Consider the following 23,193-nt stretch of genomic DNA (forward strand, 5'->3'; position numbering starts at 1 on the left):
CAGTGCATAGATCTAAAAGCCCCCTAGCCTCCAATGCTTGGAGGATAAAGATATCATCATGTAGATCCCAAGCAAGGCTCTCTGCGGAGGGCATTTCACAGAGAGGACACCGCCACTGAAAAGGCCCTCGCTCTTGTAGCTCCCTGCCTTGACTCCTTTGTCAGGGGCAACTGGAGAAGGGCCTTAAAGTCCAAGTAGGTAAATATGGGAGGAGACATTTCTTCAGATAACCTGGCTCATCCCAAGCCATTTGGGGGCTTTAAAGGCTAACGCCAGCACTTTGAACTGACCCTGGAAACGGATTGTCAGCCAATGCAGATGGCAAAGGACTGGCAACACATGATTCCGTCAGCCAGTTCTAGTTAGCAGCCTAACAGTCCCGTTTTGGATTAACAAGTTTCCACACCATTTTTAAAGACAGCCCTACATATAATGTGTTGCAGTAATCCAAATGGGAGGTTACTAGAGCATGAGTAACAATCGCAAAGCTATCTCTGTCAGGTAGGATCATAGTTGGCATATCAGCCTAAATTGATAAAAGGCACCTCTGAGCCACTGAGGCAATCTATGGCTCTAGCAACAATGACGGATCCAAGAGCAGTCCCCAACTACAAACATCCGATAGTGGGAGTGCAGCCCCCTCCAGAATTCCCAGGTAGCCTCCCATCCAGACACTGACCAGACCCAATGCTGCTCAGCTTCAGCAAAGTGGTTGTGTCATGAGTCCTCAAGTCATACCCTGAGCTGTCTCAAAGGTGTTTCCCATAATATATTCCTCCAAGGAAAGGTGTGACCTTGTGAAATCATGACTGGGACTCGCCTGCCTTGTTTGTACATCTGGGACACTCTACCCTTCATGGCATCCAGATGCTTTTGAGTCTTTTGAAGCTGATGGAGGGTTTGTTGTAGCTGGTTCTCAAGGACACTGTTGGTTTGCTTGAGCTGCTGGGTTTCAGCGTTGGCCACATGCTGCTTTTCCTTGAGGCTGAGGAACTGTGTCTCAAGCTGAGAAAGGGATTTAGAAAAATGTTCAACCAAGCAATAGAATGCTTCAGCCTGCTGTGCAGGCTAGACTCTTCTGCAACTAAACATCACAAAACTCCTAGCCCAGGGGTAGCATTGGACTACAAGTCCCATAACCCCTTGTCATTGGTCATGCTGGGTGGGATCTATGGGAGTTATAGATCCCACCCAGGTTGCCTGTCCCTGCCATAGTCTTGGCTGGTAGAGGTGGGCCATCCACTTGCAGTAGGATTGCCACCTTTTTTAAATAAAGACTCCTGTTGCTCTAAAACTGTGGGACAGGCAGGAATTCAACTGGCATCACCCCCCCCTCCACATAAAGAAGCAGTGATGGAAGAAGATGTAATGGTTGAATTTCTGCCTGTCATGTAACTGTTAAAGGCATAGGAGCCCTGTCAAGAGAAATTTGAGTACGTTTGTCTCCATTGTAGGACATTTTGCCACTTCTGTTTGGAAATGAACCTTGGAGATTAGTTAAATTATTGGTAGCATAGAAACAGCCTGGTCATATCTGAATAATATCTCTCAGGAAGCAGTGACTGACGTGTGGCCAAGTGGTGACAATGGTTTTTAAAATTATTAATATTGTCCTGGAGCAAACAGAAATAATGAAAACATTATTTCTCGCAGGTTCCCGTATAACAGGCCTCTGCAGCATATTTCAGATTAGTTCCTTGGATGGACTTTCCTTTAGCGACTATGGAGCAAAAGCCAAGAGAATGCCAAGGAGGTCAGAAGGATCAGAGCAAGGGTCTTATCTCAGGGTATATCCAGTCTTGTACTACACTGTGCATGGGCAGTGGACCGATAGTTTCATCAGTTCTGTCAAACAAGGCCACTGTCCCTGGGTCTATAGGAAATATTCAGTCATCAAGCAGCTGCATGAGGAGGAAGATTTTGTTGGCTGGCCTACAATGCAAAACTCCACTTGCAGCTTTAGCCAGAGGAGATGCTCCCAGAAGGTGGCGATGTTTCCTTTGCATTAAGCCAGAGGGTCCCGTCAGGTCTACCCTTTGTTCTGAAGGCCACAGTCAAGCAGTCTTTTTTGGCCCAGGGATGCCATGGTGGTGTGGAAAACTGAAGAACAGGAGTCGCGCTCTCCTCCTTGGCTCACGTCACACAAGGATCTTACCTCTTTTTGAACACTGAGGAAATGCTGTATTTCCTGTTCCTTGACATCCAGCGCTTTCTTCATCTCCGTGCTGAGTAACTGGCTTCTGGTTTTACTCTGCAATAACAAATAGGGTAAAGCTATAGCTATCCAGGGCGTGGCAATTGAGGTAGTTTTCCCACATGAGTTTTCCTGTTTGCATTTCAATCAGACTATAAGTGGGACCTGCAAAAAAAAACTTTGCAGTGTGCAGTGCTCCTATTCAGGATGCCAGCCAGCCAGTAATGCCCTTTTCAGGATATTCCATTCCATTCCTACTCCCCTCCCCTAACTTACCACCACCACCATCACCACCAATAGTCAGACAGCATTTTGTGGCCACTGAGCATATTTGGTCCTCATTGAGCTGCTTTGGGTCCGCCCCCTCCAAAGCTGGTTTGTACTTCTGCAAACTGTGGTGTCCCCCCAAACATGTTGAAACCTCCCTCTTGTACATGGATGATGGTCTTTTGGCAACTTAAACCACAGTCCTGTGCATGTTTAGACAAAAAAGTTGCACAACTCCCAGCATTCCCCAGCCAGCATGGCTAGCTGGGGAATGCTGGGAGTTGTAGGACTTGTTTTGTCAAAACATGCATAGGATTGCACCTTTAAGGAACCACAGATAATGAGTTTGCTATTAATATATAGCAGGGGTGCAGAACCTCAGGCCTGGGAGCCAAATCTGGTCTGCCTGGGGTCCCAATCTGGCCCTCTGGGGTTCCGCAGATGTTTACATCCCCTTTTCCACTGCCCACTGATAGTTCAGTGCTTTCCTGACTGTTGTGTAGTTTTTTCCCCATTCCAAAAGGTTGAAATGCCTCTTCTATGGCTTAGTTACTGCCAGGAAGAGCTTTAAGTTACAATATGCTGGTAGTTTTTGTCCTTGCCCCTTTTGCCTTTGGCCATGTAAGCTGTTGGAATGCTGCCCCGGACAGCTTCTCCAAAATGGAATTCAGCCCTTAGGCTCAAAGAGGTTCAACACCCTTGGTATGTAGGTTTTATATTTGCATTATCCTACATCAGCTGGAAATGTACATTTAACTTCAGTCTTCACACATAGCACAAAGAGCGTGACAAGAGCTGCATGCGTTTTTGTTACCTTGTGTAAAGTGCTATAAAGGCACTTTGTTTTTGAATTTCCTGTCTGCAATCATGTCAAACCAATCCACATTATGCATATTCAAATATGTTTTTGTCTTTCTTAAAAAAAATAAGGAATGCTGAAGGCAGAAGACCAAAATGGTGCACCTCTAGACTATTCTAAAACATGTTCACTGTCTCTGTTTCCTTTGTTATCCTATATCTCAAATTCTCATAAGATAGTCCAGAAAATAAGCAGAAAGGGAGTAGTCTGCTCAGAGGAAGCAGCCACTTTGAACTCACAAGACTTATTTATATACAGTATGGATGTGTGAGAAAGAGTTTTGGTTTCTGCCTTCGACTTTTCATGTTTGCCAGAGGCCTAAGAGTCTCCAGATTCGTTCTGTGTCCATCCACAGGGAACATGGCTATTATAGCTAGAAGATAATAAGATATTGTTATAGCTCAACAAAACCCTTATATCTCTATTGAGTTTAGGTTAATTCAGTTGTGAGCTGAGCAAGAGAAGTCCCAAGCTTTACAGGAAATATCACCACCTCAGAACCCCTCAAAGGAAATCTGGTGCCCTGAAGAAAGCAATATTCATGGGCTCAGACTCACTCACGCTTCGTCACCAGACTGCCTCCCCCTTTCTCCATCCTCACACCCCAATGCCATCAACTTCCCCTTTCCCCTGCTTTGGGCTCTTCGGGGCAAAGGGAAGTCCGCTGAACTTCCACATTGCATCTCCTTAGGGCAGCTTTCCCCAACCTGGTGCCCTCCAGATGTGTTGGACTACAATTCCCATCATTCCTAGCCAGCATAGCCTTCAAGCACACATAACTGGGCCTCCCAAAGAAGTTGGGAGCTGTTTGAATCATCCCCCCGCAACACACACACACACACACACGAAAGACATTTATTCTTTCTCCATGTTTTGGATCCTCCTCCTCCTCTTCTCTCATGTTGTTGATGAGACAGATGAGACATCTCCCTCCGGAACAATCATGTAGTATAACAACACTGTAATGTGATGTTAGATGGGTATATGGATGGTGTCATCCACCCCAGGCTTTGGGGAAACGGTAAGATTTTAAACAGAAAATCCAGCACACCCCTTCTCATAAATCCCAGGAATTAAGCATGACCAGGCAGTGCACCGACCTCATACTGCAGCCTTTGTTTCTCCCTCTCTATTTGCTGTTCCATTTCTTCATGTAGCTGCTGCACCTCCTTGTTGTGATCAGCAACTTGCCTAATGCAGAGGACCAAAAAAGAAGACTGTAAAGTGGATTTGTAAACCAGGACAATGCATTATTAGACTGATGCTGTATTGCTAGAAGCTGCCTCGTTAGAAGCAGTACCTTCATGGGGTGGCTACTTTGAGCAACACACAGGGCTGGCCCAGCCCTCCCATACCCTCAAAGTGGGCTGCTGGCAAGTCCCGTTGCCACAACCACCATTTCCTCCACCCACCTCACTTGCCCCTGGATTGGCCGCTGGGGGGGCCCACGCATGGCACCGCCACCACAAAACAAAACCAAGTGGGGAATGGGAAGCCAGCAGGAGCAGCTGTGTTGACACAAGAGCGCCCCCTCCTGTTGGCACCTGGGGCAATCACCTCATTTGCCTAGTGTATGTGATGCTCTGCTAGGAGTTAGCGCTCCTCAGAGGAACAGAATTGGCCCTTTGGCTTCTATTTGCTTACCACTGACCCCTGTAGAACAGGGCTGGGCAGAGGGTAGATGGGGATCTACTGATAGAGCTCTTGGTGATTTGCAGTAGATCAAAAAGGGTTTCTGACTCCCAATTGTTTCACAATAACAACTATAAAATGACTTTTCCTGCCTACATCAGACTGCTGAAATGAAGAATCTTGGGGTAGCGTGGAGAGGGCATGTGCATGAAAGCACTGCGAACAGTCCTGGCCTGAGGTCTCTGGCTGCCTGAAGCGGAAGACAGCGCATGCTGCTGCTGCATCACCCCCCTGCCCCCACTTCACGCCCCACTCCCCTTTGCTGCACCCTCTGCAGGCTGCAGGGCTGTTGAAAGTGCTTGGCTGGCCAGCCAGGTCTCGCAGCAGCCCCGTGGGTGCTTCTTCCAGCCACACAGCTCTCCACAGAGCGAGCACTGCGGTGGCGAAAGTGAAGGTGCACGGTGAGGGAAACAGAGGGTGAGCAGCGACTCCAGAAAGCCCCGGCAGCTGTGCTCTCACCACAACAAATGCCACGGCAGGAGAGCAGCTGGTGGCGCTGTCTGGAACACCTGCTGGAATCTGTGGGGCAGCAGCGGCAGACCCTCCTGGTGGGGGTGGAGGGGAGCAGCACAAATCACCGCTCCGCCTCGCTCTGCTTCATGATAGGGCCGGCCTTGACTGTGAGCTCAGTTCAGTTCTGGTACTGAAAATAAATTCCTAGGCTCAGAATGTGGTCGGAGGCACCCTGTTCTTTCATCTTAAGTGTATGTCTTCTGTACCTGGTTCTGCTTGGTGGATCTTGGTGTTCTAGCAAAAACCAAAGTAGACCTACATGCCTGAAGTCTGCCTACTCCTGATCTAAAGCAGGGGTGAACAGAAGGAAGAACTCTGGGTAATTTGCAGTAGATCCAGAAGGATTTCTAACTCCCAGTTGTTTAACAACAGCAGCAACAAGATGAGTCCCACCCTCCCAAGTATAGTGCTTGGGGGTATAGTATAATTTAAGAAAGCTTGCAGTAACCAGGAGTGGATTTTTGCATGAAAGGACTGTGGGATCTATTCAGTTCTGGTATTCAAAACGAATTTATTTATTTATTTATTTATTTATTTATTGCATTTATATCCCGCCTTTTTTCCTCTTGCAAGGAACCCAAGGCGGCTTACATTCTCCTCCTCCTCTCCGTTTTATCCTTGCAACAACAACCCTGTGAGGTAGGTTGGGCTGAGAGTGTGTGACTGGCCCAAAGTCACCCAGTGAGCTTCCATGGCCGAGCGGGGACTAGAACCCGGATCTCCCAGCTCCCAGTCCAACACTCTTGCCACTACACCACAATGTCTCTCTGAATTCCTGGACTCAAAATTCTTTTGCACCAGTCCCTGGTTGGTGGATTCCAAGTTTCCAGCAAAAAAGCAGAGTAGATCCTGCGAGCCTGAAGTCTGCCCACCCTGATCTAGAGTAGGTGCTGGTCTCTGCTACCTGAGATTCTTATTCTCTCACTGGAGGTGCCAGGGATTGAACTTGGGACCTTCTACAGGCAAACTGTGTCGTCTACTACTGAGTTATCCCCCACCAATTCATTCTTTCTACAGATACAAACACCAAATCCCTCTCTTCCCTTCCCTCCTTTGGGCCCATGCTCCCTTTTCCTGGAGTCTTTCCCCCATCTTGGAAGTCTGTATTTATGGCAAAAACACTTTCTATACCTCCATCTTATGTTTGGTGACCTACATTTTCAGCATTAACTGTAACTTCTCTTTTGCATGCTTAGCTTCCTTGATCAAGTGAGTCATTTTAGCCAAGAACTGCTTCAGGTTTCCCAACAGATGTGGTTCATCCTGCTGGAGCTGAACCCACATCTTCCAGATTTCTGACTGGCTATAAGAGAGAAGATTGTATTGTTTTCTGGTGAGTATTCTGTAAAAAAGTTGATCAAATTGAGCTCTCAGTGGGCCTCTCATTCAGGACCTGATTCAACAGTATCTGAGATAATTTTTGCTTCATCCTAGGGTGGACATGAGAAAATAAGCATATGAATAGGACAATGGGTCTGCGAAGCCACAGTTGCCAATGCTGGAATATCTATTATTTTCACACATAGTAGATCAAATGAAAGAGTCTAGCTGGATTAACTATTACACTATGTATGCCAGGGGTACAGAACATCAGGCCCCCAGGGCCAAATCCTGCCCTCCAGGGGTCCCAATCTGCCTGGCCACGGTTTCCCAGAAGGCCATGCCCTCCTCTGCTGGGCCCACCCCTTCCCCCCAAATACTGATCATTGGGTAATTTCCCAGCTTTTGTGCAGTTTTTACCCATTCTAAACGGTTGAAATGCCTCTCCTAAGGCTTAGGTGCTGGCAGTAAGAGTTCTAAGCTAAAATATGCTGGTAGTTCTTGTATTCTGTCCCTGCCCTTTAGCCTTTGGCCCCACCCACCATTGGAGTGCGGCCCCCAAGGGCTCCCCCAAAATGGAATTTGGCCCTCAGGCAGAAAGAGGTTCTGCACCTCTGAATGTATGCTATAGAGCAGGGGTAGACAGGTCAGAATCTAACTGAAGTTCACAGGATGATTTACACTAGATTGGCAAGAGCTTCTGACTCTCCCTTTTTTAACAGTTGCCACAACAAAAAGGCCCCCCACTGTCAGGAATGAATCTGAGCATGTGGAGGTGTCTGGTAGCTCAAATTCGGAATCAGAATGGGAACAGCCAGAAGAGGGGGAGGCACCCTCCCTAGTGAGCCCAGATACAGCAAGACTTTCTTCCCAAGACCTTGACACACAGATGGCCTAGCCTGAATAGCTCCCCCATTCCTCCACCTTGAGAACCCAGGTTTTGGAGGAGGGGGAGGAGGAAGAGGGCAAGGGGCATGACTTGAGGGATGCTAGGGTCCCACGCTCTGCCAGGTTGGCCACTCGTGGAAGCCAATGTAGGAGGGAGCCACCCTGAGGGAGGGGCATCCCTGCGAAGCAAGTCTGGCCAAGAAGTTCATGCTCAGACTGCTGGCAACTTCTCTAACTTCCACTTCATCTCCTCTGTTGATATTCGTAGATGTGTGGATCAGCTGTTTCATTGCAGTCTGAGAGTTTCCTAGAATCTGCATTTGTAAAGAAGCAAGTCATTAGCTACTTAACTAATAAAGTAGTGTTAGCCTAAAGCCTTGTTTGCTGGAGTGTGTTGATTGCAAAGGGAGCAGAGGTGACACCCACCCACCCAGCTTAAAATAGGTTGCTGAAATGGAGCTTACCAGAAAACCAGGAATGGATTTTTATATAAAGGGACTGTGAAAGCTCTGATCCTGAAAGTAAACTCCTTCTGGGCGAAACCTGTGCTCATACAAACCCTGTTCCTTAATTCTAAATGTATGCCTGCCCTTAAGCCACTATTATGTCCCTCACTGTGGTTGGTGCAACTTGAGATTCCCGTAAAAAACGAAGGAAATCCCATAAGCTTAAAGCCTGCCCACCCCTGCTCTAGCATATGCCAGCCTTCACCAACTTGGTGCCCTCCAGACGTTTTAGACCTCAACTCCCTTCTGCCCCAGCCCGCATGAACAATGATCAGGAACGCTGGAAGCTGTAGTCCAAAACACCTGGAAGGCATCCAGTTGGGGAAGGCTTCTATAGAGCTTATGAGAGGACTCCCGACAGGATGTCCCCTTCTACCCTCAAGGCCCATATATTAACTAGAGCTTAGCCACAGTGTTCAACACCAAACCAAACCTATTTCTCTTTCACCAGCACCCATTCTCACTCTGCTTGACTCTGTCTATGACAGCCAGTATGAAACAGCCACAAGGTTATTGCGTTCTTACCCTTCAAAGATATTGTCAGCTCCCAGTTGGTTTATGAAGGTCTCGAAGTGTTTTCGCTCCTCGGGATTAGCTTCCACCAGTAACAGGTTTGCAGGAGCCCTTGTCGAATCTCTCTTCCTCTTCCTGTGCACTCTCGTCATTGCCTGTGAAATTAGAATGCGCCCTGCCATGCAAATGACAACGATCACATCTCCAGACAAACATGGCACAATATAGAACAGTTTAAGCCAATATCTGGCCACTCCGGCCAAATAACTACCTATGGCCAGTGGTGTTGTGCAGCCAGATCTCACAGTGCCGACACTTGTTTATTAGCAGGGATGCTGACAGCATCCGCCACCCCTCTCGGACTTCCCTGTTCCCTAGTACCTTAGGTGCAGTTCTCACAGTAGTTGTTGGGGAAATGATCCTCCCCCCTGCAATGTATTGTTCCCTGTTGTTTTGGGGGGTGGCTTGGTCTTGAATAGGCAATGGAGGGTGCAATCCTATGGGGATAGTCAGCCGCCTCCAAATTCGGAGGCAGCCGCCTATCCAATGCAGGGCGGGCGGAGCGCAGAGGGGATCTTCTCCTCTGTGCTCCAGCCACCCTGCATTTGCAGTTAGATGGCCGATTTTGGCTGTCTAGCCAGGGCGCCTTGGAGCAGGGGGAGGAGGAGGTCGAACAGCAAATAGGAAGAGTTGTAATGGCGCTTCCACTGTCCCCGCACCACCCCCAGGAACACCCCCTTTTCCCCCGCTCTGCGCTGCTCTTCTGAGCATGGAGCCAGGGATGAACCTCAGCAACTGCGAGGTGGCGGGGGAGGGGGCAGGGAGGTGGTTTTCTGAGAACCAACCTCGAAGCATGGGCTCCAAGGTCAGTTCCCAAAAAACGAAAAATCCTATGGCTGTCTAGTCACTGTCTAGCGGCCATAGGATTGCACCCTAAGACTCATTTGTTTTACAAAAGACCTGCTCGTGGTGGAGATGAAAACTGCTAGAACTGGCTTGTTGATATGGATCAACATGGGGGCCTGCATTTTTGGACTCTCTTTGGGGGTGTGGCTGTGGGGATGGCCGTGATGAGCGTCTGCACTTGAAAATTTACCACTACACTGCCTATCGCAGGTGAAAGGCGTGCTCAGCCAGGGCTCCCAGCACTTGCAAGTTAGACAGGGATTCTACTGGTCCTCATGCTGATCCAGAATCCCTGTGGGTAGCACAGGAACCATTGCTCCAACCCCCTGTATGTTTCAAAGGTGGTGGACTGCACCCCACAGATTCAAACAGACTCTGCTTCCAAACAAAGTTCCAAGTTTTATTTAAACAAACGGGGTGTTCGGATGATTTGTGTAGAGAAAAGAAGCCATCGTGGCTTCTCCCCACATCCCACACATACCACAACTGAAACCGCCATTTGCATAATTCCCTGCAATGCAACATGGGTTGGCGTGTCGTCCAAAGCCATGAGTGACTGACTGACTGAATAAATAAATAAACCTTTATACGTAGTCTTTTATATTGTTACACTGCACTTCTGACAGGTACTGAGAGGTTCTATCTATCTATCTATCTGATTTGTATCCCACCTTTCTACCCAGAAAAATGGCATTGAGGCAGCTTACAATCATAAACAAAACTTGATTAAAACAATAATAAAACAAATGCATTAAAACACAACAATAACAGAATAAAAATGGCATCCAGCCCAACAGACCAGCTTACACAACAAAGAGCTGCGTGAATAAAAAGGCCTTTGCCTGCCAGCAGAAGGATAGCAGAGAGGTAGCAAAGCTAGCCTCCCTCATCAGGGAGTTCCACAGCCTGGGAGCGTTCCCCAAGAAGGCCCTCTTCCACATCGCCACCAAACACACCTCTGAAGGTGGCGGTCTCGAAAGAAGGGCCTCTCCTGAAGGTCTTAAGACCCGGGCAAGCTTATCTGGGAGAAGGCGGTCTTTCAGGTAGCCTGGAAGCTGCTTAGGGATTTATAGGTCATAACCAGCACACTGACATCTAGCCCAGCATTCTGTTCCCACAGTGACCAACCAGATGGCCCTGGGAAGCCCGCAAGCAGAACACAAGGAGAATAGCTCACTCCTGCTCATGTTGCTGAGCCATTGGTATTCAGAAGCATACTGCCTTCCTGAAATCAGTTAGATTACGCTAAAGTAAATAGTGATTGTATCACCTTTTTGTGGGGCAATAAAACCATTTTTGTGTTAGTCAAGCAGCCTTCCCCAGTAAAGCAGCATTCCCATGCTGGCTGGGAATGATGGGAGTTGCAGTCCAACACATTTGGAGGGCACCAGGTTGGGGAAGGCTGCAGTAAAGCAATATCATAGGTGAACCCTTGTTTCTTGACTAACATTTCAGTCAAAAGAACCCCAGCCACACATTATAAAGTCAAGTTTACCCTTCAGGAGTGGCACTGTGAGTACCCAGCGTTAGCCCACTCTGTTGCTCTTTACCCCTTGGGGTGCTTCCAGATGGACAGCCCCTGGTGATACAACACAAAAGGCTTTGTGCAGCTGTTCCATCTTTCCCTCTTTAGCATATCTTTGTGGCAAGATAAATAGTGGAAGAAGTGGTGGGGGAAAAGAGGAGGGTTACAAATGGAAGATGATGTCTGGACCCCTCCATAAAATTCTGTAAACAAGACAGGGCAATTGCACAATAAAAGCCTCATCTGGAAGCACATGGAAGATGATGTCTGGAAGATGATGTCTGATGATGGACAATGATGGAAGATGATATCTGGACCCCTCCAGACATCAGGACCCCAGACATCTGGGGACATCAGGACTCTGGGGACATCTGGGGACATCTGGGGACATCAGGACTCTGGGGACATCAGGACTCCAGACATCTGGACCCCTCCAGACCCCTTCCATCAATGGAAGATGATGTCTGGACCCCTCCATAAAATTCTGTAAACAAGACAGGGCAATTGCACAATAAAAGCCTCATCTGGAAGCACATCTTGTCAGTTGGTACCTAGACATGTTTACTCAGGAGTAAGTCTAACTGAGTTATAGGGAGCTTAGTCCCAAAGAAAAGGTGGGATAGAAATGGAAGGAGGAGGAAGAGGAAGAGGAGGCTTTAAAATGACTCCTATGGGGGAGGGAGATGTAAAGTTGGGGGTAACAATGGACGATGGCTCATGCATCACAACAGAGAGAACAGCTCTAGCAGTGCCCAATAATAGTCTTCACAAACATGTAGGAAGAAAGCCAACCATAAAGCACATGGCCTTCAATGTCCATATACTCATGCCCAGAGTATGGGAAACAAACAGAACAAACTGGAACTCTCAATACAGGAGAGAAATTATGACTTGATAGGTGTAACTGAAACTTGATGGGGTGACTCCCATGACTGGAATACAGCAACTGAAGGATATAACTTGTTCAAAAAGAAGTGGAGTTACACTATGTGTTAAAAATTCATATCTCTGCACAGAAATAGAGGAGGATGAGCTTGGTAGCCCCATCGAGAGCATCTGGGTTAAAATAAATGGAGCAAAGAATAAAAGAAACATGGTGGTTGGAGTCTACTACCGGCCACCCAGTCAAGGGGAAGATGAGGATGAAACTTTTGAAAAACAAACTGCCAATGTTTCAAGGAAGCATGATGTACAGTAGTAGTAATGGGGGACTTCAATTCTCCGATATTTGTTGGGAGACAAATTCTACAAAACATGGCCCCTCCAATAAATTCCTGACTTGTGTTGCTGATAACTTCCTCCTACAGAAAGTGGAGGAAGGAACTAGAGGACTGGCTATCCTTGACTTGATCCTAGTCAACAGAGATGACTTAGTGGATAAAGTAGCAGTTATGGGAACTCTGGGGGAAAGTAACAATGTTATACTTGAGTTCTTGGTTCTGAAGGAAGCAAAAGCTGAGTGTACCCGAACATGTACCCTGGATTTCACGAAAGCCAATTTTAATAAACTCAGGACAATGTAAGTAAGGTCCAATGGCGAGTGACCCTAATGAGAAAAGGAGTCCAAGATGGGTGGGAGTTTTTAAAAAAGGAAATTCTAAAGGCACAATTACAAACAATTCCAGCAAGAAAAAAAGGCGGAAGACAACAGAAGAAGCCAATGTGGCTTCCCAAAAAGCTTAGAGAGGACCTGAAAACAAAAAAGGACACATATAGGAAGTGGAAGGAAGGCCAAGCTACAAAGGAAGAGTACAGGCAGGTAGCACAGAGTTGCAGGGATGGTGTCAGGACCAAGCTGAGAACAAGCTGAGGTTTGTGAGGGACAGCAACAAAAAGGCTTTCTTCAGATATGTGCATAGTAAAAGACATAGGAAAGAAATGGTGGTTCAACTATTCAATGAAGATGGCAAAATGATAACAGATGACAAAGAAAAGGCAGAAGTGCTCAATTCCTACTTTGGCTCAGTCTTCTCCCAAAAGAGGGTCTATGATCCCACCTGGAAAAGGCAAAGTACAGGCTGAAGGGGCAGGATTACAGCTTGAGATTGATAGGCATATGGCCAAGGAACACCTTATTACTTTGAATGAGTTCAAATCTCCAGGGCCAGATGAACTGCATCCTAGAATAATAAAGGAACGGACAGAAGAACTCTCAGATCCACTGCCTATTATCTTTGAGAAATCATGGAGGAAGGGTGAAGTGCCAGATGACTGGAGGAGGGCTAAAGTTGTCCCTGTCTTCAAAAAGGGCAAAAAGGAGGAACCTGGGAACTACAGACCAGTCAGTCTGACATCAATCCCTGGGAAAATTCTGGAGCAGATTATAAAGCAATCCACCTGTCAGCACCTTGAAAACAATGTAGTGATTACTCGAAGCCAACATGGATTTGTCAAGAACAAATCCTGCCAGATGAATCTGATCTCATTTTTTGATCAGGTAACGTCCCTTGGTGAATGTGGGAATGCTGTGGACATAATATACCTTGACTTCACCGCAGCTTTCGACAAACTGCCTCATGATATCCTGATTAGCAAACTAGCTAAAAGTGGGCTAGATGAAACAACTATCAGGTGGATCCACAGTTGGCTACAGAATGGACTCAAAGAGTGCTTATCAATGGGATCTTCTCAAACTGGGGAGAGGTAGTGAGCGGGGTACTGCAGAGCTCAGTCCTGGGCCCATTGCTCTTCAACATTTTCATTAATGACTTGGAGGAGGAGGTGCAGGGAATGTTTATCAAATCTGCAGATGACACAAAATTGGGCGGGATAGCTAAAACCCTGGAAGACAGAAACAAAATTCAAAGTGATCTTGATAGGCTGGAGCGCTGGGCAGAAAACAACAGAATGACACTTAATAGGAATAAATGCCAAGTTCCGCACCTATGAAAAAGAAACCAAATGCACAGTTACAAGATGGGTGATACTTCTCACTTGTAGTATTGTTGAGCCAAGTATCTTGGAATTGTTGTAGATCACAAGCTGAATAGGAGCCAACAATGTGATGTGGCTGCAAAAAAGGCAAATGCTCTTTTGGGCTGTATTAATAGAAGTATAGCTTCCAAATCATGTGACATACTAGTTCCCCTCTACTCAGCACTGGTTAGGCCTCATTTGAGTACTGCATCCAGTTCTGGGCACCATACTTTAAGAAGGATGCAGACAAACTGAAGAGGGTTCAGAGGAGGGCAACAAAGATAATCAGGGGACTGGAAACAAAGACTTATGAGGAGAGACTGAAAGAACTGGGCATGTTTAGCCTTGAGAAGAGAAGACTGAAGGGAGATATGATAGCGCTCTTCAAGTACTTGGAAGGCTGTCACAGAGAGGAAGGCCAGGATCTCTTCTTGATCATCCCAGAGTGCAGGACACGAAATAATGGGCTCAAGTTACAGGAAGTCAGATTCCAACTGAACATCAGGAAAAACTTCCTGACTGTTAGAGCAATATGACAATAGAACCAATCACCTAGGGAGGTGATGGGCTCTCCCACACTGGAGGCATTGAAGATGAAGCTGGACAGCCATCTGTCAGGGATGCTCTGACCTGGATTCCTGCACTGAGCAGGGGGTTGGACTTGATGGTCTTATAGGCCCCTTCCAACCCTACTATTCCATGAGGAATGGGGGAGGAGAAGGTGAAGGTGGTGGTGGTGGTGATGGTGATCAGTACAAGACGTAGTGATGGCCACCAATTTGGATGGCTTTAAAAGCGGGTTAAACAAATTCCTGGAGGAGAAAGCTATCAATGGCTCCTAGTCCTGATGGCTATATGCGACCTCCAGTATCAGAGGGAGTATGCCTATGTACACCAGCTTCTGGGGAACATTGGTGGGAGGGTGCTGCTGTACTCATGTCCTGCTTATAGGTTTCCCGTGGGCAGCTGGTTGGCCAGTGTGTGAAGAGAATGTTGGTACTAGGTGGACCCTTGGTCTGACCCAGAATGGCTCTTCTTATGTTCTTATGTGCATAGGATTGCAGCCAAACATTAGCAAAGCTAGCCCCATTAGTGCAACACACTAAACCAATACATACTGAGCCCTTCAGTGAATTCTGCAGTGGTTAAGTAGCCCTTGCTGTCACCATCAAGGCCATCAAAGACAAGCTCCAGTTCATTTGTGCTCCAAGGTAATTCTGCCTCCAATTTCTGAAAGCAATGCAAATGTGAAATTAGTCTCTTCTCAAGCAACTTGTAAGCAAGGCCATATAATTTGCCACTTTCCCTCCATTAGTGAAAATGGCAAGTGTTAGTCTTGCCAGGCAGATGATGTTGATGTCTGATGCAGTGAGCCCTGTGTCTAGTTTTATTTGCTGACTTTGTCTTAATTTTTATTTTTGTATGGCTTTGTTTTTATATTGCTTTAATACGTGGTTGGCCTTTTTTAACTGTTGTAAGCCGCACTGAGCAATGCATTTACATTGCAAAGGTGGGATAAATTTATTCGTTTAAAGAATTATAATAAAAAAGATAAATAATGTGATAAATAATATAACATCAAATGGAAAGGAGTTATAGCAATTCATCCTACATCTATTCATTTGAATAACATTAAGGAGGGGAGCATTATTTTTTTTCTTAAGGTCGCAGAATGATCCAATATAGAACAGGGTTTGGTCGGTAAAATGAGTACCCAGCTTGCTGGAGGAAAGGTAGTCACGACTGGGGAAGGCAATGGCAATGCACCCCGCTTCAGTCTGCCATGAAAACGCCAGCGAAAGCAGCGTCCCTCTAGGAGTCAGCAATGACCCAGTGCTTGCACAGGAGGAGCCTTTCTTCTTTTTTCATTCTCCATTAAGCTATTCTCCTTTGTACTTCCCTCAATCGCACTAAATGCAACATTCGGCCAGCAAAAGCAGGCAACCAGCACACCACCAATTTACCTGCATATCAGCTCGTATAATAAAGCCTTTCTTGTCTTCATGCTCCTGGCAGATGTCACGAACCTTTTCCATGATTTCAGAATTAAGTGGCTCTTCTTCTGAGATTGAATATACTTGCACATTTCCCTGTGCACCTTGTGACTGTTGCCAGTGGCTTGTACCAAACTTTCCATCTTTAGCAAGCCTTCTCTGTTTATCCATGACACTCCTAGAGGTCTGCTCAGTTCTTTGGAAAGAGGAAGAAGAGAGGGCATTGTGTGTGTGTTTTGTATCCCCAATGGGCTCTTATACACACAAGAGACATCACCTATTATTTATCATCTTTGATTGCATAGATATGCCCCTCACATAAAAAAAAAAAACAGCCAAGGATAGTTGTGCTGGCCCATGAGGAAAAGAAAATCCATACAACCAATCAAAATTCCACAAAAATGTGTAAGTTTTTCAGGCTAGGTCATACAAAAAGTAGGAGATACCACCACAGCAGAAAGAAGAGGATTTTCGACTACCTCAACAGACTTTACTCTGAAGGTTCCATTCCCTCCAACCACTTGGTAATACTTACAATTTGGTTTCAGTTGTCTTCACCTACAGCACCACCTAAAATTAATCTCTACCTTGGACTGTCATGTTCCTCTGTAATTCTGCGTTATGCTGACTCAGGAACCTGTTATGTTTTGCAGAAGGCAGATCAGAGTTGTGTTTTCAGATATGGAGATCAGCCATTGCTGCTTCTCTCTCCCCAAACCCATTGCTAGGTGTCATCTGATACTTGCAGTGCCGACCACTAACAATTCATTCAGTCCGCAGTCTCTGTTTTGAGACTGGGTCTAAAACTGCAAATCTCATGGATGCAAGATCAGGCCAAAATTTTTGAACGTGACTATTTCTTCCCACATCCTCTGCTTTTTGTACCACCTAGTCTGATAAAGAGTTCTAAAGAACTCAAAAGCTTGCATACTTTTGTGGAATTTTGCTTGGTCCTAATAAAAGTATTGCCCAACTATGGATTTTGGATTCCCCTTATAGTTATCTTGAAGCAGTGGGGGCCGATTTCACCAACTGTTGAGCAGTGGCACGTGTATGTATGTATGTATGCATGTATTTACACTGCCTTTCTGTAACCAGCCTTGTATGCTCACAGATGCATATTTCTACCCCAAACCCACCTTGTAAATAAGCGTCAGGAGCCTTTGGGGTTAGAACCAAGAACACATGAATTTATGTACTGCTGCCCACCTTGCTCTACATAGGCTACAAGCCAGAATGTTTCCTGGGCCCTTAACAGTTCCTAGGCTCTGGGCTGATGATTCTGCCCACCTAGGCTGGCTTTTAGCTCCCCCTGGCTGGGGGTGCCTCCAGACAGAGGGCTTCTAGCACTGTCAGTCTAAAGGCATTGTGCTGTTATTCTGTCTTTTCCTCCTTAACAGGTGTTGTATGGAAAGAAAGGGGGGAAATGGAAGAAGTGGTGGGAAAACACAAGAGGCTTACAAGTATAAGATGACAACATCTGGACCCTCTATAAAAACTCTGTGAATAAGGCAGGGAGTTGCTGCGATAAAGACCTTGTCTGGAAGTACCTATGAAATTATTATAAGGACACAATCCAATGCATGTTTAGACAGAAAAAAGTATTTCAACTCCCAGCACTCTCCAGCAGCATAGGATTGTGCCCTAAGGCACTCTGTGTGAACTGAATGCTGGACTAGATAGACCCTTGGTCTGATCCAGCATGGCTCTTCTTATGTTCTTATGTTCTTAAGGCCTTCCAGGTCAGGATGGGACTTTGTCTGAGCAACAACAGTGTTCACAGTCCAGTCCCTATTAGCCGTACCTCAGTGCTTAGCTACAGCTAATAGGCCATGATCCCCCACCACACAAACATGCTAATAAGCTACTGTGAGTAGCTAATTAAGCTACTGTGTATAATTTGACTCTTACACACACCCCTGCCACCCCCTGTCCTGCTACAGAACTTATGCCAGAGCAGTGATGCTCTTTCACCTCTAACTCACTGGAAGTTTGCAGTCCAGAGGCAGCTGATCCAACATCAAAACCCTGCATGGCTACTTGCCAAGAAGTGAAAATCCTGAGTGCACCAAAAGGGGGGGGGGTGGCTATAAAACCTTGTGGGGGTTGCAGGATCAGAACAGCACTTCACACACAGCCTCCCCTAGTCGGGAGGCACCGGATGCACCATCAGTACCCTGCACAATTACCCCAACGGAAGGAAAATCCTGGGTGCACCAAAAGGGGGTGGCGCAAGTAAACCCCCAGGGGTTTGCAGGATTGGGACAAAACCCTCAATTGTGCATTTCTCCCCCTCCCCCCATAGCCATTGCTGGCATAGCTTCCTTTATTGTAATCAAAATCAACAACAATAAAGTGGAATTGTGCATTTCACACGCGCCCCCAACATTGCTGCCAGAGGCACTTCAGTTCACTTTAGTGCTAAAGCGTTATAGCGAAATTGTTCAAAAGCCGCCCCGCACATTGCTGGCCTAAATCCTTTATTGGCTCAAATTCGCTAAAGTGCTATTGTGCTGCAGCAGTACAATGGAGTTATGCATTTTACCACACACACACTGCTGGCAGAGCTGCATCCGTCCGCTATAGCACTATATAGCTATAGCAAATTTGTGCAAAGTGAATCTGTGCAAATTTGGAATTGTGCAAAAGTGACATTGTGTATCCCACCCCCCACCCCGCGAGCCATTTGGCTTCTTCTTGGAAAACTGACCAGAGAAGGAAAAAGGGGGTTGGAGCTATAACTCCCGGACAGTTTGCTGGGATGGGTCAAAAATACACAGCTGGGGTACCCTCATGGGGACTCTTCAGGTGCTGTAGATAATTGCGCAACTTGGCTTCTTCATGGAAAAGTTCACATCAGGGAAAATGGGGGGAAGCTATAACTCCCAGACAGTTATCTGGAATGTGGCGAAATTGCACAGGTGGGGTACCCTAGTGGGAAGCCTTTAGATGATGTTGTAGATAATTGCAGAACTGTGCTTCTTCCTGGAAAAGTGAACAGTTCTTCCCCTATTTTCTCCTATTTCCCAAATTGTGCAGTTTCAAAGTAGGGAAGCTTGTCATTGTGTAACTTTGCTGTAGCAGGCTAGTTCATGAGGCTGTCATTATAATAGGGGAAAGCTGCCATTTTGTGACTGTAGCATGGTTATCAGGGAAGGCTGTGCTTGTTTGGCCATAGTTGTCCCTGGGATGCTGGTCAGATCTTGGGAGCAGGGCTCTGCAGGCTAGAACAGAACAGCCGCAGCAGTTTTGGCTGCTCTTGTCAGCTGACTCTGTAGGTGACCAGAATCAGCCACCTTGAGCACCACAAACGACACGATAACCCACAGTGGGTTTAATAGCCCTTACTGCAGACCGTGGGTTATCAGAGTGGGTTATTTCAGCCAAATAAGCCATTGTGGATTAAAAAATTATCAAAAGATGACGCGTTGACCAACAATGGATTAAATAAACCACCATGGCTTATTTAACCCATTGTGGGTTATTGTGTTGTCTGAACCCAGTCTAAATCTGCTGCTTTATTGTTTTATGGTTGACTGTTGTGTTTTGATCCCTGGCCAGGGAATGCTGGGAGTTGTAAGACTTTTTTTCCTGTCTAAACATGCACAGGATTGTGCCCTAAACCAGCCAGAGAACTTTGGTTTTGGACAGCATATAAATGAAGCTGTGGAGGGGGTGGGGCTGACCAAACAGTCCTTGGGATGAAAACCGGGGTGCTTCAGGCATGGCCCTATCAAGGCCTCTTGAGAGGTTATGCAATACCTAATGGTTCAAGTGACAGCTTTTTATTGGGACAATGGTCTGGTAGGTTAGGGGAAACAAGCATTCAGTATTTATTTATTTATTTGAAGTATTTTTATGCTGCTCCTCAGCCAAAAAGGCTCCCAGACCAATTTACATGCAATCAGTAAAATAAGACTTCCTCCCTGCCCCCAGGCTTACAATCTAAAAGGGCAGGACACAGAAGGAAAAGGGAATGTGGAGGGAAGGGGGGGGGGAATCAAGCCTTTCAGCAGGGCTGGTGGAATGGCCCTGCTTCTCACTTGGTATAGCCTACTGGAATGGCTGGTGGTGGTGACCGCTGAGGGAGGAGGATCCTTCGGAGGGGGGGCGGGGGGAGTCTTTCCGCAAGGCTGGTGGCATTTCTTTAGAAATTGAGAAAAGGTCTGTGCAACTCCAAAGCTTGTTTCCGTATACCGGCCTTCCCCAACCTGATGCCCTCCAGGACTGCAATTCTCATCATTCCCAACCAGCATGGGGGCACCAGATTGGGGAAGGCTGCCTTACACACTAAAATGGGTCCTATGAAAAGTATAATCTGACTTATTTCAGATCCTAATCTGCCTCCCTTTGGGATCACCATACTAATTACATTTGATAGCAATGCAGGGTTTATTTATCCAAAGTCAACTTTCTAACAACACATTTCTAAGTCGATACACCAGGGAAAACAGGAAGTATTTACCCTCAAGGAGGAACAGAACAGCTTGCCTACAGTGCTAAGATGAGTCAACACAACTGCCCAGTTTGAACAGCGCAATGGTGACCAAGTAGACTTGGTAATATTTATAACCCAAAATCAGCCAGCAAGCTTCATTTTGAGCTTAATTAATTTCAGGTTCAGGCTCCTCTATTTTAGCTGTCCTTCATTATATCTCCCTCCTTCCATTCCTTAAACATGTTTTTTTTAAGTTTCATTTGATCAGAGAGGTCCTATGTAGCCACACCTGTAACACGAAGGTACTATTATCTGGAGATGTTGAGGTGTGGGTAGGTGAAGATGAACCCTGTGTTGGACCCTGTGCAGCTGACCAAAAGAGAATCTGTATTAAAGTGTTGGAAAACTACACAGAGTCACCTCTTGTGTAAGAAATAATTGTGTAAGCATCCAGTCCGCATTCACACAGCAGTGAATGTGATGTTGTTTTCCCACATATTAAGCACCAACATACAACTCCCCTCCCTCTTAATGTATTGCTCAGATTCACAGGAAAAATTGCTAACAAAACAAAAATGTTCCTAACAAATTATGGTATTTTAGCTGATTTGGCCTGTCACAATAGTTGACTATGCCTTTCAAACTTTCTGTGAGGCTATATGAATTAAGCACAGTTAACTGAATAAAGGAATCTCTTATAAAAGATGCTTCTTGTTTCTCATTTAACACTTTCTTCTTTTCTTGTGGTAAATGCTGATTTCTCCATGCCAGCCCTATCATTGGGTGAGGTGGCCGCTTCAGGCAGCAGATTTTTGGTGTTGTGAAAAGGCAGAAAATAGTCAGTCACTGATTTATTATCAGGTTGGAGGCAAACTTAGTCATAGGATAGAAATTAATGGGATTTACATTAGTCATATTTTTACTGCCAGGGAGGGGGAGAGGTGTTTGTAAGATTTTCTGCCTCAGGTGCCAAGATAACTTGGTTGACCTTGGGTATTGTGCACCTTGAGAGGGGTGAGGACACCATTTGGTGCTCTGCCTCCAGCAGCAAAATGTCTTGGACTGAGCCTGAGATTTCTTTACACACTCAAGAGTTATTGTAGTTTATTCAAAATTACAACAGAAGTCAAGCTGGGGAACCTGATATAAAATGAAAGCTGCTTCCCGAGCCCAGACAATGACTAAGGGTGCAATCCTATGCATGTTGAGACAGAAAAAAGTCCAGCTCCCAGCATGCCCCAGCCAGCCATGCTGGCTGGGGCATGCTGGGAGCTGGACTTTTTTCTGTCTCAACATGCATAGGATTGCACCCTAAAATATTTCCAAAAGGAATCTGGGCTTTCAGCAATACTCACCACTATACTGTATGTCGTTAGGGTTGTCAATTTTGTTTTAACTTTATTTTTTTATTGCACTTATATCCCATCCTTCCTCCAAGGAGCTTAAGAGTAGAATGTATCAGGGGAGGGCAGAAGGTAAATCTGGATCTACTAGTAGATCTCTGGATGATTTGCAATTGCAGTAGATCAGCAAGGATTTCTGACTCCCAGTTATTTAACAACAGCAGCAACAAAATGACACAAAATAACCTAAATTATATTGCTGAAATGAAGAAAGCTTAGGGTAACCAGGAATGGATTTGTGTGTGGAAGGACTGTGAGCTCCAGTATGTTCTGGTATTCAAAGGGTGTCTGGGCTCAGATTTCTTTAATTCTAAATGTATGTCTTTTGCACCAGGCTCTGGTCAATTGATCTCAGGATTCTAGTAAAAAAGCAGTAAGTAGATCCTGCAACCCTGAAGTCTCCCCACCCTTGGTATATATGGCAATTCCTACCCCACCCCATTTTGTTCCTCACAATGACCCTGTGACATAGGTTAGGCTGAGAAATGATGACTGGTCCAAGGTTGCCCAGTAATAGCTTCATGGCTGCATGGGAACTTGAATCTGGGTCTCTCCAGTCCTACTCGGACATTCTAACCACTACTACGCCACACTGGCTCCAGTTGGGGGTTCTGTGTTTTTAACAGCTGCCTAATAAGCAGGTATTCAGAATGTGACAGCTTTCCTTGGACTGGAGGTGCAAGGGAAAGCAGCAATGCAGTTTACCATGCAACTCTTTAGAGGCTAGTTAGTGGGAGCTACTAGCACTCAGTATTTCCAGAGTTAAAATAAAATGGAACTCCAAAATAAAGAAAAGCCATTCACCCAAGCAACGCGTTTACTTTACTCCTCTCTTACTAGGTAGGAAGTCTGCTCAGAATTTCACAACCAAGAAGATGACCTGGGTAAAAGCCATAAAGTGAAATTAAACACCAGCCAACTTACCGTCCAACAGCACCTCAGGGGTTTCAGTTGCTGCAAAATGCCAGACACCTCTAAAATGAGATGGTTCCCTTATTTTTCAAGCGGAAGTTGGCACAACTGCAAAGAAGGCAGGTTGTGGCTGCTGGTTGATTTCACCAACTCAGACATATGCTCTTGTCACTTTCTCTCTTGCTCAACTCATCCTTTGTTGTGGACTTAGCTACTATATGGTAGAACTGACCTGCATTTTATTTAACTGTTTGTTCTACAGATCTTTTCTGAAAATTTTGCTTGACATTGAATGCAAGAACTGAACTGTCTCTAAAAGAGGCCAGTTTTGTGACAGATGCACATTA

At 46.0% G+C, this 23,193-nt stretch overlaps 1 protein-coding gene across 1 annotated transcript in view; it reads right to left on the bottom strand.

The window, feature by feature from the left end:
- Positions 1 to 23,193, bottom strand: part of RAB44 (RAB44, member RAS oncogene family) — a 49,920-nt gene that overhangs the window by 24,234 nt on the left and 2,493 nt on the right. Inside the window, exons 2-8 of the mRNA XM_084851657.1 lie at positions 16,064 to 16,347; positions 15,218 to 15,329; positions 8,765 to 8,927; positions 6,682 to 6,828; positions 4,421 to 4,511; positions 2,156 to 2,251; positions 821 to 1,005 (exon numbers count right to left, since the gene is read on the bottom strand). Coding sequence (XP_084707783.1) covers positions 821 to 1,005; positions 2,156 to 2,251; positions 4,421 to 4,511; positions 6,682 to 6,828; positions 8,765 to 8,927; positions 15,218 to 15,329; positions 16,064 to 16,347 — 1,078 coding nt within the window. The remainder of the gene's footprint in view (positions 1 to 820; positions 1,006 to 2,155; positions 2,252 to 4,420; positions 4,512 to 6,681; positions 6,829 to 8,764; positions 8,928 to 15,217; positions 15,330 to 16,063; positions 16,348 to 23,193) is intronic.

This window comes from Heloderma suspectum, chromosome 4, assembly GCF_057233095.1.
Source record: "Heloderma suspectum isolate Gila_16-S chromosome 4, 16-S_ref, whole genome shotgun sequence".
Taxonomy (NCBI): Eukaryota; Metazoa; Chordata; class Lepidosauria; order Squamata; family Helodermatidae; genus Heloderma; species Heloderma suspectum.